Source organism: Balaenoptera borealis (assembly GCF_965194805.1).
Source record: "Balaenoptera borealis genome assembly, chromosome: 14".
Taxonomy (NCBI): Eukaryota; Metazoa; Chordata; class Mammalia; order Artiodactyla; family Balaenopteridae; genus Balaenoptera; species Balaenoptera borealis.
The window spans coordinates 44,525,071-44,539,718 of record NC_138875.1 but is presented as its reverse complement, the minus strand read 5'-3'; the positions used below and the strand labels follow the sequence as shown (position 1 = coordinate 44,539,718).

The 14,648-nt window shown below is 34.2% G+C and overlaps 1 protein-coding gene across 10 annotated transcripts in view; it reads right to left on the bottom strand.

Moving 5' to 3' along the window:
* Positions 1-14,648, bottom strand: part of TRAPPC8 (trafficking protein particle complex subunit 8) — an 89,330-nt gene that overhangs the window by 38,249 nt on the left and 36,433 nt on the right. For all 10 annotated transcript variants that reach the window (XM_082354184.1, XM_082354176.1, XM_082354180.1 and 7 more), the window contains 5 exons: positions 9,762-9,893; positions 5,661-5,885; positions 4,321-4,429; positions 2,695-2,889; positions 1,385-1,515 (listed from right to left, as the gene is read on the bottom strand). In XM_082354184.1, the coding sequence (XP_082210310.1) occupies positions 1,385-1,515; positions 2,695-2,889; positions 4,321-4,429; positions 5,661-5,885; positions 9,762-9,893 (792 nt within the window). The remainder of the gene's footprint in view (positions 1-1,384; positions 1,516-2,694; positions 2,890-4,320; positions 4,430-5,660; positions 5,886-9,761; positions 9,894-14,648) is intronic.

Below are 14,648 nucleotides of genomic sequence, written 5' to 3'. Positions count from 1 at the left end.
AATCTTGCAAAGATGAGATACCCAACCCCATATACTGCTGGTGCAAAGCTTGCTGGTATGACCTTTTGGGAAACCAAGAGTATTAAAATATTTATTCCCTAAAATATTCTAACTTCATGGCTAGGAATTTTTCCTACAGAAGTAATCAGGATAAAAAACTATGTACCCAAATTTTCACCAATGAATTATTATAATAGTAAACAAATGAAAACTTCCAAAACTACTACCAATGGAGAGAGAGTAGAATAGCTTACAGATCATTCGTGTTATGGAATATTATACAAAAATGAAATATTAATATATTTAATACCAAAATATGCATATAAATACAGAATGAAAAAAGCAACATACATGAGAATCCCACGTATGAGGAAAAAACATACAAATGCAAATGATTAGAAAGGCATACTATAAGTGTTAAAGTAGTTAGTTCTAAATACTGAGAAGACAGTGAAATCTAAGAAGCAAAACAAATGAACAAACATAACAAAACAGAAACAGTCATAGATACAGAAAACAAACAGGTAACTGCCAGGGGGTGGGGTGGGAGGAAATAGGTGAGGGAGATTAAGAGGTACAAACTTCCAGTTGCAAAGTAAATGAGTCACAAGAAATGTACAGTGTGGGGAATATGGTCAATAACTCTGTAACATCTTTGTATGGTGACAGATGACAACTAGACTTATTATGGTGATCATTTTAAAATGTACAGAAATAGCAAATCACTATGTTGTGTATCAGGAACTAACATAGCGTTGTAGGTCAATTATACCTAAAAAACAAATGAACAAACTCATAGAAAAAGAGATCTGATTTGTGGTTATCAGAGGCAGGGAGTGGGGAGAGGGGGAACTGGATGAAAGAAGTCAAAAGATACAAAATTCCAGTTGTAAGATAAGATACCAGAAACGTAATGTACAGCATAATAAATATAACTAACACTGCTATACGTTATATAAGAAAGTTAAGAGAAAATCCTAAGCATTCTCATCACAAGGAAAAATATTTTCTTCTATTTCTTTAATTTTGTATCTATATAAGATGATGGATGCTAGTAAACTTACTATGATAACCATTTCTTGAGGTATGTTAAGTCAAATCATTATGCTGTACACCTTAAACTTATACAACGCTGTATGTCAGTTATATCGCAATAAAACTGGAAGAAATAAATGCTGAGAAGACAAAACAGTTTTACTTCTATCCTTATCTTCTTCTGTACTCTCAATTTTCAATAAGCATATATCATACTTTTTGTAACTAGGGAAAATAAGCATAAAAAAGAGTAACTTCAGCTCACTGAACAGAAGTTGAAATGTTATTACAGCATCTGTTAGACTGTTAACTGAAACATGCTTATTACAAATACCTTTTAACAACTTACTAGTTCTTTAACTTCTTCATTTTCCTTTCCACTGACATCTTTAGGTTGAAACTTCCAGAGCAATGACAAATCAGTCAACAAAAGTGGAACTTTCAAAGGGTTTCTAAAAGCCACTTCCACTGTTACTGGCTCTATAAAAGAAAGGCCTAAATTAATAACTTGAATAAACCCCATACATCACCCTATGCTTCAATTCTCTGAACACACCTTGCTTTCACAGCTCTGCATTTCTGCCTATCACCTTGTAAATGTCCATTTATTCAGGATCCAGTTTAAATTACCTTCTCAAGAAGATTTCCCCAATTTCTCTGTACCAAAGAATGTCATTCTGTCTTCTATATTCCAAAAGTACATTGCATATTCCTGTATTAAAGCCCCCACTGCATGGTTTTATAAATGCAACTCACTATATTATGAGTACTCAATTTACTTTTGCACCCCCAACTTCTAGTCATATTTGGCATGCAGAACATTATCTTGAGGGCTTCCCTGGTGGCGCAGTGGTTAAGAATCCGCCTGCCAATGCAGGTGACATGGGTTCGAGCCCTGGTCCGGGAAGATCCCACATGCCACGGAACAACTAAGCCCATGCGCCACAACTACTGAGCCTGCGCTCTAGAGCCCACGACCCACAACTACTGAGCCCACGTGCCACAGCTACTGAAGCCCGCGTGCCTAGAGCCCGTGCTCCGCAACAAGAGAAGCCACCGCAATGAGAAGCCCGTGCACCGCAATGAGAAGCTCGTGCACAGCAATGAAGAGTAGCTCCCGTTCGCCACAATTAGAAAAAGCCCACACGCGGCAACAAAGACCCAACACAGCCCAAATAAATTAATTAATTAAATTAAAAGAAAAAAACAAAAAAACCCACATTATCCTGAATACACTGTAAACAAAACAAGTAAAAGCTGATTCACATTGTTGTACAGCAGAAACTAACACAACATTGTAAGGCATTTATACTCCAATAAAGATGTGGGGAAAAAAACCCCAAAAAAACCATGAACAGAAATTCAAGGGACTTCCCTGGTTGTCCAGTGGGTAAGACTCCACGCTCCCAATGCAGGTTGGATCCCTGGTCGGGGAACTAGATCCCACATGCATGCCACAACTAAGAAGTCCGCATGCTACAACTAAGAAGATCCCACAAGCTGCAACTAAAGATCCTGTGTGCTGCAAATAAAGATCCTGTGTGCCACAACTAAAGATCCTGTGTGCCACAACTAAGACCCAGCACAGCCAAAATAAATAAATATAAATAAATAAATAAATAAATAAATATTTTTTAAAAAGAAATTCAAGTATATCACCTCCTACAACTGTGAGCGGAAATCTTGAGTTATCTGAATAACTGTTCAAACAGTACTCTGTGGGGTGGAAGTTGGATGGAAGTACTCCTCTGTTGACCACAGCCACAACATGTTCCTCAAGTTCTCGCCATTGCTGAGAGGATTCAGAGTCATATTCTTGATCAAGACTTACATGAGTAGCTGCTTGCTTTTCACCTTAAAAAAAAAGAAAAAAGAAAAGTGTCACTATTAAATATACATATTTATTAACACCTGCCCTCAAATGAAATATATTTAAAATAAAAGTCTAAGGTATCCAAATAAACACATATACCATTCTTGCCTATTTCCAATTATCTGAGAGAAAAATATCCTCTTACTAATTCTAGCCTAATTGGAACTTAACTTATAATATTGATGCTTTTCTTCTTCTGACTCTGAAAGAACACATCTTCCTAGTCGTCTACAATTTTATATGAAGTATTTCAAACATACGAACAAAGCATGGAGAATAATATAACAAATACTTGTATATCAAAATTTAACAAATGTCAACTTTGTTATATGATCCCAAATTTTATTTAAAAATAAAATAAATGTTACAGATAGAGTTGATGTCCTCTATGTCACCCTCCCCAATCCTGTCACTCTCCTTCATCTCCTCCACTGGTACCACTTCTTCCCAGAGCTACTCTGAAGCTGAAGTATAGCATTCACACTCATATTTTTTATTTTTTTTACCTTACCAAATGAGTGTATACATAAACAATTCATAGAGTTGGTTTACATTTTTGAAATTTATATAAATGGAATTACATTTCAGCCATCATTCTGCAACTTTTTTCACTCAGCTTTATGTTGTAGGTATTATCCATGAAACCACTATGTGAATGTACCAAAATTTATCAATTCATTCCCTGCTGTTTTACTTTTCTTGCTACTAAAAACAATGCTGCTATAAGCATCCTGATAAAAATGTTTAAATAAATTACTAAATTAGCTCTTAAAAAGAAACATATTAAGCTCCAATTAAGAAGGCTTAAAATTACAAAGTTTACTTTAACATGCATAAAGACCCTTGATATATTTATACTTTTGGCCCAGGACTGCCATTCTATGGCTCAATGCTAAGGAAATAATTCTATGTTTTAAAAAAGTCTTACAACAAGAACAGCATAATATTGGCAACTGTTCACTGCATCTGTGTACATTTGAAATTTTCCATAATAAAATGTTAAGACAAGTTTTATCCACAAAAATGTCTATTACAACTTAGATTTTATATAAGCAAAAAGATGGAAACTATATAACAAGCAAATGTTACAACACTTTATATGCACTGAATGGAATATTTTACAGCCATTAAAAATGTTTATCAAGATTATGTAATAACATGAGAATTCTTTATATTATATAAGAAAAGTCATTATAAGTACGGCTATTTTGTTGTTATTGTTTTTAGTTTTTAAAGCTGGAAGGAAAACCCCGAAGTAGTAGCTCAGGTAGCAGGATGATAGATGATATGGTATTGCTGTTTATTTTCAAATATTCTTTAACAACTACACGTTATTTTTTAAATGGAAAAAGATGAAAAAACTTAAAAAAAAAAAGTCAAGAGGTAACAAAGCCAAATTAAACTTTACTAACCATCTGCTGGTCGTCTGTCGTGGCCAAAGAAAACCCGTGTTGCTGAACTGTTAATATATGGTAAAGGAAGCTGCGGTAAAGGACCATCTGGTGATAGCTGACTTACATTCTAGGAAAAATACCAAAGAAAAGAACAGTTTTTGAGAAAACTTCGTTATCTTCAAAATGTACTTCCTCATTTTTTAATACACAAGATATTAAAAACATGTTAAACAAGAATATTAATTACTAGTTTTACTTAATATTTTAGAGTCATAAAATTTTATAACTTGGAAGAACTTTAGATATCATTGATTGTGGTCCAAGAGAATCTCCCTAAGGTTACTCTGCTAGTTACTTCTCTCTGGATGTTATACCTCCAAATATTATTATTATTTTTTTTTTTTTAAGCCCACCACCACCCCTCCCCCACCCCACCGCTTTCCCTGCTTGGTGTCCATACTTTTGTTCTCTACATCTGTGTCTCTATTTCTGCCCTGCAAACTGGTTCATCTGTACCATTTTTCTAGGTTCCACATATATGCATTAATATACAGTATTTGTTTTTCTCTTTCTGACTTAACTTCACTCTGTATGACAGTCTCTAGATCCATCCACGTCTGTACAAATGACCCAATTTCATTCCTTTTTATGGCTGAGTAATATTCCATTGTATATATGTACCACATCTTTATTTTTGTATGTTTTTTACCTGGACTCATTATAGCATCCTATCTGCCAAAATTCTTACCCATATGATTTCAAATTAATAAAGTATAAAAGGGTAATTATATTTTGCAGGACAGATAAAATATTTACTATTCATGGACCCTGAGGAAAAAATTACAACTTTCCATTTTTCCACAAAACAATGCTTTAAAGTTACTATCCTCCTGTCTCAGTGAAATATTTTTTCTTCCTATTAATTTTTCTGCATTACATCAAATTTATCTATCTACCTCCCACAGATCTGTATCTCCTTATCTTTCATAGGAAAAAGAGAGGAATGTACTTTCCAAATGGGGAGATAACCCAATATACTGTAAAACCAGTTATAATTCAAAAATATATAATGAAGAAACAGTCCAGAAAGCTCATGGCATCTTTTCTTTTTTTAAGATTCCAAGTACAGATACAAATGTTTACTGGAATATTAAAATTCTCTTTTATGAGAACTGTGGAAGGGCAACACAACTCAGATCTATGACCAAAAAGCCTATCCTGCCATATTAAGACAGATAATTGCATATATTCCAATAAAACCACTTATAAGACTCCTACTAGCTAGTACTGAATGTGCTTTTTGCTGAGAATAATGACAAATATAATTTTAACATCCACTCCTGAAAATCAGTGTTCACCTTGTAAACATAAAGATATTCTCTGAGGAAGGCCCCTTGCTGAGCAGCAGATTGTTTACTTTCATTGATTAAAATATGCCTAAAAGCAGACACAGCATTGTCCAGTTGCCTAAGAGTATAGGACTGACGTCCAATGGTGAAGTTAATGTGATCCTCTGCAAGAGACCAGCCTTTTCCTTTGTAAACTTGCATGGCTTGACAATAGCAGCGTAAAGCATGTTTCTTCTGTAAGAAAATATACAAAACAAAGTATTACAATCCAAATTTCTCTTGGACTGGAAAAAATACACACACACACACACACACACACACACACACACACACACGAAATCAAGTAACTGGTAATCAGTTCTTCCTCTAACAGACACTGGGATGATGAGGAAAATGAAACTAACATTTATGAAAACCCCTTTGCAATTACTGCTAAAAACCAAGAGGTCCTGAAGCAAACAAGTAGCTGCTCTGTGCAAGGGCAAGAAGTCTAAGAAGTCAGGGCTAATAATGACTTCATGAAAAACCATCTGGGAGTTTCCAGAGCAGTAGCACATGGAGTCATGAATGAGTTAGAGACTTGTCGTTAGCTTGTAGCTGAGAGCTATCTTGTAAAGTCTAAATTTTGTTATGGTCAGCTCTCTATACCACTGCACTGGGCTGAACAGCAATGTGTGTGCTAATACTGCATATATGAGTATGTGGTGTAAGTATGTACATATATTTATTGGTCTTGTTTGTTTGGTAGTGATAGAGTTTGGCATCCTTTTCTTCTGCCCACCGCTGCATCCTGCCACACCCATGAGCAGATATTTGGCTTTAATTACATATCACTGCCACCCTCTGAACTCAGACAACCTCCATTCTAAAAATGGGATTTGGTACCAAGAAAAAGCCTTCTCTCCACCTAACCTTTTGCTTCAGACTAAATTCTTGTAACCACTCCTCCCTCCAGGGCAGATTTACAAATTCTGTACCATGTTTAACCAGAATTGTTCATTTTTTTAGGAAATATTTTCTTGAAAAGAGATAAAGAAAGCAAATCAAAATCATCTGCCACTTGATAGCATGCAATAAGAACAGTCTCTCTTTTGTGATATTCTTACAAAGATACCCGATTTGAATCTCAGGATGAGGAAACATCAGATAAGCCTAAACTGAGGGACATTCTACAAAATAATTGGCCTATAATCATCAAAAGTGTCAATATCATAAAAGTCAAAGTATCCTTCTGAACAGGATCCTTCACTATAAAGGACATTTAGGGGGCAACTATCAAAACCTGAATGGCGTCTAAGGATTAGATAGTAGTACTGTATTAGTACTAAGTTCTTGATTTTCATTGTTGTTTTATGGTAATACAGGAGAAAAAATTTTGTTTCTAAGAAACAGGAAATATGTCCTAAAGTACTGGCGGGTACTGGGGCACCAGGTACACAACTCTCAAATGGCTCAGGTAAACAAAAGCTTCTGAACTGTGCTTGTAACTTTTTTATAAGTTTGAGATTATTTCAAAATAATTTTTAAGTGATGTTTCTTTAAAAAACAAAAAACCCAATCTCCATACTGCATTTAGTAAAGGAACACAGCTACTGAATCTTAAAAACTGAGAGATACAGAGAAACAAACATATCTAAAAGTGTCACGTTCAAGTGCATTTTTTTAGGATCTCTTGAAAAAGCATCTAAAGAGATTTAAGAGGTAACAAGGATTTAAAGTCTGTCTTTTGAAGTAAAAAATAGAAAGACTGTCCAGGGTATTCTGGGCACAAACACCTTCTCCAGCACTTTCTTAATTTTTTTTTTTAACTGTAAAAGTCTCTCATAATGTCAGTTCTCTAACTTTAAATACCTTATACGTGTTCATATTCTTAATGAAAAAATTGAATTATAAAAAATTTCTGGGGACAAGTAATTCAACATGAACTCACAATCAGAGAGGACTGAGAAATGACATTACTATATATATAATCTCCTTTATGCTCCTCACTCATCCCTCCCAATACACACACCTGTTTTTAATGGAAATGTTATTAAAAAGTTGGTGCTTCTCAGAAACAACCTGGCCTCAGTCAGAATTACATGCCCTATGTGTGCCCTATCTTCCAAGGAAGATACTGTTCTTGACAAACTTCAATGGGACATATATTTGCTTTTCCAATAGGTCTTCATTACCAGTTATATTTTCAAGTTTCCACTACTTGAGAAAGCGATTCCCTGGGTTCAAGGTATAGAGTGGTCACAAAGCAGCAACCTACCTTGGAATCATTAACTCCATGAGATAACTACAGCTAAAGATGATTATTAGGCCAGAGAGCAAATGTATGTCAACCTACCACAATGTAGCCATTTTTAACTTGATATACATTTCCTAGAAGCAATATGCCCTGTACTTTTAGAAGGTAAATACAAGATCCAATGACATCATAACCACAAATGAAACCATTCACAAAAGCGGACAAAGATGTGGAAAAAGGATAACTTATTTTTAATGAGAGACACACAATCATTCCTAATGGGGCATATAATTATTCTTCTAAGGAAAGGAAACCACATGCTTAACACATTTTGTAGATTTTTGAATAACACTTTTAAGCAAAGATAAACAATGGAATAGTATGTTTCAGATGCATTTTATACTTACTATGGAAAAAGAGCTGTGAAAAATCAGAGCTTTTTTATTTTTTTTCCCCACTTCAGAGCCTGAGAAATTCTAATACATAAAGTACATCAAATTATTATAAAGACTTTTAATTTTATAAATATTTTTACAGTTTTGTATTTAATATAAAGCAAAGTCACATATTTTCTAACTTGCCAGTTTCCAAAAATAGAGGGAGGAACCCAAATCTTGAAAAGTTGGTTTTTAAAAATCATGGCATTCTTACATGAAATTGAGAATAATTTTAGAACACCTTTATTTCTTTGTATCTTTGAAATAACATATAATTTACAACACTGGCATGTTCTGGTTATCGCAGACTTTGAAAAATGTATGTTCATAAAAATTCTTATTAACTAAATTCAAAAAAATCCTCACACTCCCTGACTAGATTAAAAAATTCCTTAAGAGACAAGACATGTTAGTTTTACGGGTGTAAGCTCAGCTCCTAGCAAAGTCCCTGGAATATAGAGATGATTACTCAATCCACACTTCTATCTATATTTACAGTAAACCACCGTATCTCAACTGCTTTTACCACTCTAGAAAGTGGTAACTGCCTCTAGAAAGGTCCCTCCAGCTAACGCTTAAAAGGACAACTGGGGCCAGAGAATCTCTCTAAATTAATAAAGATCTTTTCCAACCCAACTGCTCCCAGGGACAAGAGACAGAAGATTGCTACCCATTAAATATTTAGTAAATACCATTAAGAGACATTCTGAGAGAAAATAGAAGACCAGAGTTGAAGTAGGGAGGGTTTAATCGCCTTTAAGAAGAATTAAAATTACTTAAGTGCAGTATATCTGGCCTTCACATATATGATTTAGTTTAACCTCACAAAAATTGGGGCAAAATTCCAAATTTTATAAATTAAAAGAAAACGGAGGCTCAAAGACATAACTTTAAAAAGTCAAGTTGTGAGTAGATCAAGATTTAAACTCAGATTTGTCTAAATCCAAATCTCATGTCCTTACCAATATAACACATTACCTCAGAACAAAATTTAATTCCATCTTTAGAACTTGAAATCAAAAAATTGACAAATTGGGGCTTCCCTGGTGGCACAGTGGTTGAGAATCTGCCTGCCCATGCAGCAGACAAGGGTTCGAGCCCTGGTCTGGGAAGATCCCACATGCCGTGGAGCAATTGGGCCCGTGAGCCACAACTACTCAGCCTGCGCGTCTGGAGCCTGTGCTCCGCAACAAGAGAAGCCGCGATAGTGAGAGGCCCGCGCACCGCCATGAAGAGTGGCCCCCGCTCGCCGCAACTAGAGAAAGCCCTCGCACAGAAACGAAGACCCAACACAGCCAAAAACAAACAAACAAATAAATAAATAAATTTATTTTTAAAAAAAATTGACAAATAACATACATCTATAAACTAAACAAATTATAACAAATAAAAATTAAAATAAATAAATTATTTTCTTTTTAAAGCAAATGCACTCACCTGCCCTGCTTTACTAAACCGGTGGCCTGCCAGTATCATATGAAACGCGTATTTTCTAACCATGGGACTCTTCATGTTTATAAAGCAATGTGCCGCCTGTTCCAAAAGAAGTGCACTTCGAAGATCAGAATCCTATTGAATGTTAAAGAAAAAGAAGGTTAATTTCACAAAATTAAAAGTAAAGAGGTAATTAGTGAAAAAACATTTACTTTCTTAAAATAATATATAGCATACGTAATATTTAACTTAGGAGTATCTGAGGGCAGAGATCAAGAGACAATCCAGTCTTGATGATTCTTTCTTCCAATAAGCCAAATTAAAAAAAAGTTCAAAAAAGTCTCTATCATGAAATATTTCCTTTTGCTTTTCATAGAGCCAAATGTCTGGTTATGATATGCCCCATGTAATAAATCTGTGAAGAAATGCAATCTCTTTTCAAATGGCAAAAAATAATATAAACTGGGAATTTAATACAGGTATACTGATTTAAAGATAAACCAGAAAATGGAGTACAGAAAAAAATAGATTCACACCAATCTAATTTCTTCTGGAAACTGATCTGTGCCATACAATAGCATACGTCCATCCATCCAAGAAAAAAGGAAAAATAGAATGTGTGTAGATCATGATATAATCTAATCTACTACTCTGTCCTCTATCAAGTTTTACTGTACTTAAAAGGAATTCTCAGTTTTTGCTCTAGCTCAAGAGGGTCAAAATGACTGATTTGCATTAAAAAGTCCAGAAGGTTTCCCCTTCAAAGATTATCACCTACTGTTAGCATATTAGTTAGTAAATGGTACAACTCAAATTAGTTTCCACTTCAACTGACTTACAACAGAGTCTAAAAAAACCACATACTACATTTATAGCCTCACCCGTAAGGACAACCTTTCAAATGACAGAGCCATCATCACTTTACAAATAACTGAGAAAGTACTGAAGGTTGCTGATCAAGCATCAACAACATTTTCACCAAACTTTCTCTAGTTTTTCAGCTATTCTCAAGCTGAACTTACCATGCCCTTCCATGTGTTCTGCTGCCATTATTTTCCCCAGGGAAAGTTGAAAACAGAAAACATTGACTTTAAATGCAATAATTTCAACAAATTATAGTTACATCAAAAAGTGTTCATAGACCATTGATTACTGTAACTATCTCTGTAGCAATCATAAAATTATATTAGAGCGGAAAAAGATCTGAGGAGACACTCCAGAAAGCATTCAGTAAATGGTAGATATTATTAATCTATTTCAACCCCCTCATAACAAAAACTAAATGATCAGATGATTTTCTTAGTTAACTAAATCCAAAAGCTAGTGAGTAGGAAAATTAGGAATATACAATTAACAAAAGCAGTTCTTAACCAAGGGTTTGCATCGGAATTACCTGGGGAAGCTAGGGAGCTTACTTCTTTATTTTTTTAGGAAAATGTTTTCTTCTTAAAAAATTATTAAATACAGCCTCTTTTTTTCCTTAAAGAATAAATGTTTGAAGAAAAAAAGTGAGTATCTTTCTTTCCCACCTCATTCCTCATCCAATTTGCCAGAGGTAACTACCATTACCAACATGGTGCTGGTTTGTGTCATTTCTCTCTCTCCCTCCCTGTACTTACATGTTAAATACAACAGTTTTTTTAATACTCATACTTCCTTATGCATAAATGGTATTATACAGATATTATCTTGCGTTTTAACTTAATATCATGGACTTCTTTCCAAAACATCTACATCTCTCATTTCTTTTAAAGCCACATTGTATTCTATTATATAAATGTACCATAATTTATTAATACAGTCTCCAATTGATTGATTTAATACTGCCACATACTTTAATTACTACAAAAAATGCTTCAATAAACATCTTTACAAAAAGATTTTTCGGTAACTATACAAATATTTTTATTAGACAAGTTTTTGGATGTAGAAGTGCTGAGTTAATGAAAGCTATGCATATACTTCAAATTCCAATTAATATAGCCAAACTGGTACAAAAAAAGCCATACCAGTAAAAATTTCCATAAGAGAATAAGAGTTCATTTTCCACTCAGCCAAAAATCATTTTTTTAAATTTTATCACTTTCATAAAAGAAAAATAACATTTTGTTCCTCAACATACATTTCTTTAATAGTAAGGCTGTTCATCTTCCATATGTTTAAGTGTCTTTGTACTTTTTCTGCGAATTGCCTATTTATGCCCATTTGTGAATGGGTTTTTGTGATTATCTGGTTTGTAAGAGCCCTTTGTACACTTAATTAATATTAGGCCTCTGTCATACATTTGCAAATAGTATTTCCCAGTTTTGACATGAAAGAGTCTATTCTTTAGTAGTCAAACGTACTATATCTTTGCTTCTATGACTTCAAAATACTGTATCAAACTAAGAAAGAATGTTATCATTCCTAGATTTTAAAAAATGTTCTCCCATATATTCTTCCAGGTTGTTCATTTTTTCATATTATAACTTAATCAAGCTATAATTATATTATCATGTAATGAATAAGATAGGAATCAGCTAGTTAGATGTCACAATACCATTCAGTGAATAACCTAACATTTCCCACTAATATGACAAAATGACAGCTAATTATATGTAGTATTTAAATTCTCATTCTATTCCATTACTCTGTCTAGTCTTATCATTGTAAACAGTTTTAATTTCTAAAGCCTTATAATACATTTTAATATCTAGTAGATTCCCTCTAATTACTTCTTCTATTTTGGAATTTTAGGTTTCTCAATAGAGTCAGTTTAAGTCCTATAAATTTCTTAAGTTTATTCTTAGCATGCACATGCACCCACGCACACACACACACATGCACACACACAGCATAAAAACATTTTTTTAATTGCCTACAAAGCTTCATTAACCTGCAAAACCCAGATGGGCTGCAATCCTGGACATTCTGAATAAAACAAGGAATATACCCTAGATATCTTTGATGGTGTGTAAATGATTCTAATGTACAATTCAATTGAGAACCAGCACAGTAAACCCTCAGCATTCTGAACTTTAATTTGACTGACCAATTCAAGAGAGACCCAGAAGTCCACAGCATATATTAATTTAGCTGAAGCAAAATTTGCCCCCTGCATCCAGTAAAACTGTTTGCTGAGAAAGAATCGATTTGCAGAGCTAAAGACCCTGCACTCATATCTCACTGCAGCCTTTGTTCTTCGTTTAGGTCCTGTCTTACAGTGACACCTAAAGTAGAAAAAAAACACTGCTTTGAAACCAAAAAATGGCCCTGAAAAGAATGGCAACTGCCATCTGTGTTGAAGGAAGAAAAGTGGAAGAATTTCACAAAGTGATAGTTTTATCCAGAAAGCAGAGGCTTTCTTTGAATGAGCTGAAGAATAAAATTTTATTTTAGTGTTAGTTCACATCCACGCTATGACAAGTCTATCATATATGCTCTATAAGGAACTAAGGAAAAAACCCCATGATACCACTTCAACAAGAACTCCAGCCTGTGAACTTTGCCCACAGCCAAGATATAATTTTAACAAAAGCTGAAAAGGCAACACTAACTTAAAATATGAAGATAAATATAAGGGAAAAAATCATTTGAGGTAGAGGTTTCCATAAACACTTCCATAGAAAAAAGGCACCCGCTGCACAACCTGAACTGAATCAAATCTCAAGGATGGCATGGCACTAAGATTTTTTTTCTTTGCCTAATTGTGCAATTAACAGGAAAGGTGCTAGCAGCTGAACGACTTACCACAGGAACAGTTCCTCCCAAGCTGGAGAAACTTACAAAAAACTGGTGCTATTACTATATCCTTGATAAGCTGATTTATTGTATTTAAATGGAGTAACAGACAAAAAGGGTTATATGACCAGAATAAATGTTCAACACAGAAACAGAGACACAAGGAGGGGGAAAGCACCATGTTTTAAGCACCAAATTTAGACACACTACCTATGTGCTACTAAATGTGACATGTTTCATCACTAAACTGGGTTTGCTCTGCCATGCTGAAAATGCCAGGGCATAACACAAGAATAAGACCCACTTGCCCATACACTTACAGTGCAAAAAATAAAGTCAAAGCACAACTCTTTTCATCACAGCTATCTTTTGCTATAATGGTATTAACAAAAATCTAGGAAAAACAATTCATGAATGTCAAGACTATGTAACTCAGTTCCCTACCCTCAGGATGAGTACATTTTTCACTTCATACAGCCTTTCTAGTTAACAAAATTACAATAAATACAAATTATTAGTTAAAATTTAATAATCTTAGACATATTATGCCTAGCAGTCTCTACTTTCAAGTTATCTCAAAGAAATATCTGACAGGTATAGTAGAAAAGGCCATTGAAAATCACAATTTCTGGGGAAATATATCGCATTCATCCCCATCTGTCACCCCAAAGCAGTAAATGACAATGATAAATTTCCTAGAATTTCATGACAAAATAAATCATCCAGGTTTGAAAAAGAAAGGTAAAAACAAAGAGTTGGAAAAAAAAAGAATAATGAAAGAAAATAATAACGTTACAATGCAGACGGAAGAATTTGCTCTAAAGAAATTTTACTCCAAGCTCCTAAACCATAAATTCCTTTTACATTCACTGATAACCCCTAGGTTGAAAAACTCAGCAACATATTCAAACCCAAGTTAAGATTATTTATTATAATACAGAACATCAACACACTCAAGAACCTATATTCAGCTCTAACAAATAGTTTCTGTTTGACAACTGTTCATACTGGTCAGTGTCCATGCAGTATCAATTATTAAATATTTTTAAAATCATCCCTTAGCCTACTTAGTTATAACTGACAGAAACCTTTTTAGAATAATTAATGGTTCAGTTCAACAAACATCTGTAAATCATATACCATGTGTCAAGCCCAGTGTTAGGCACTAGG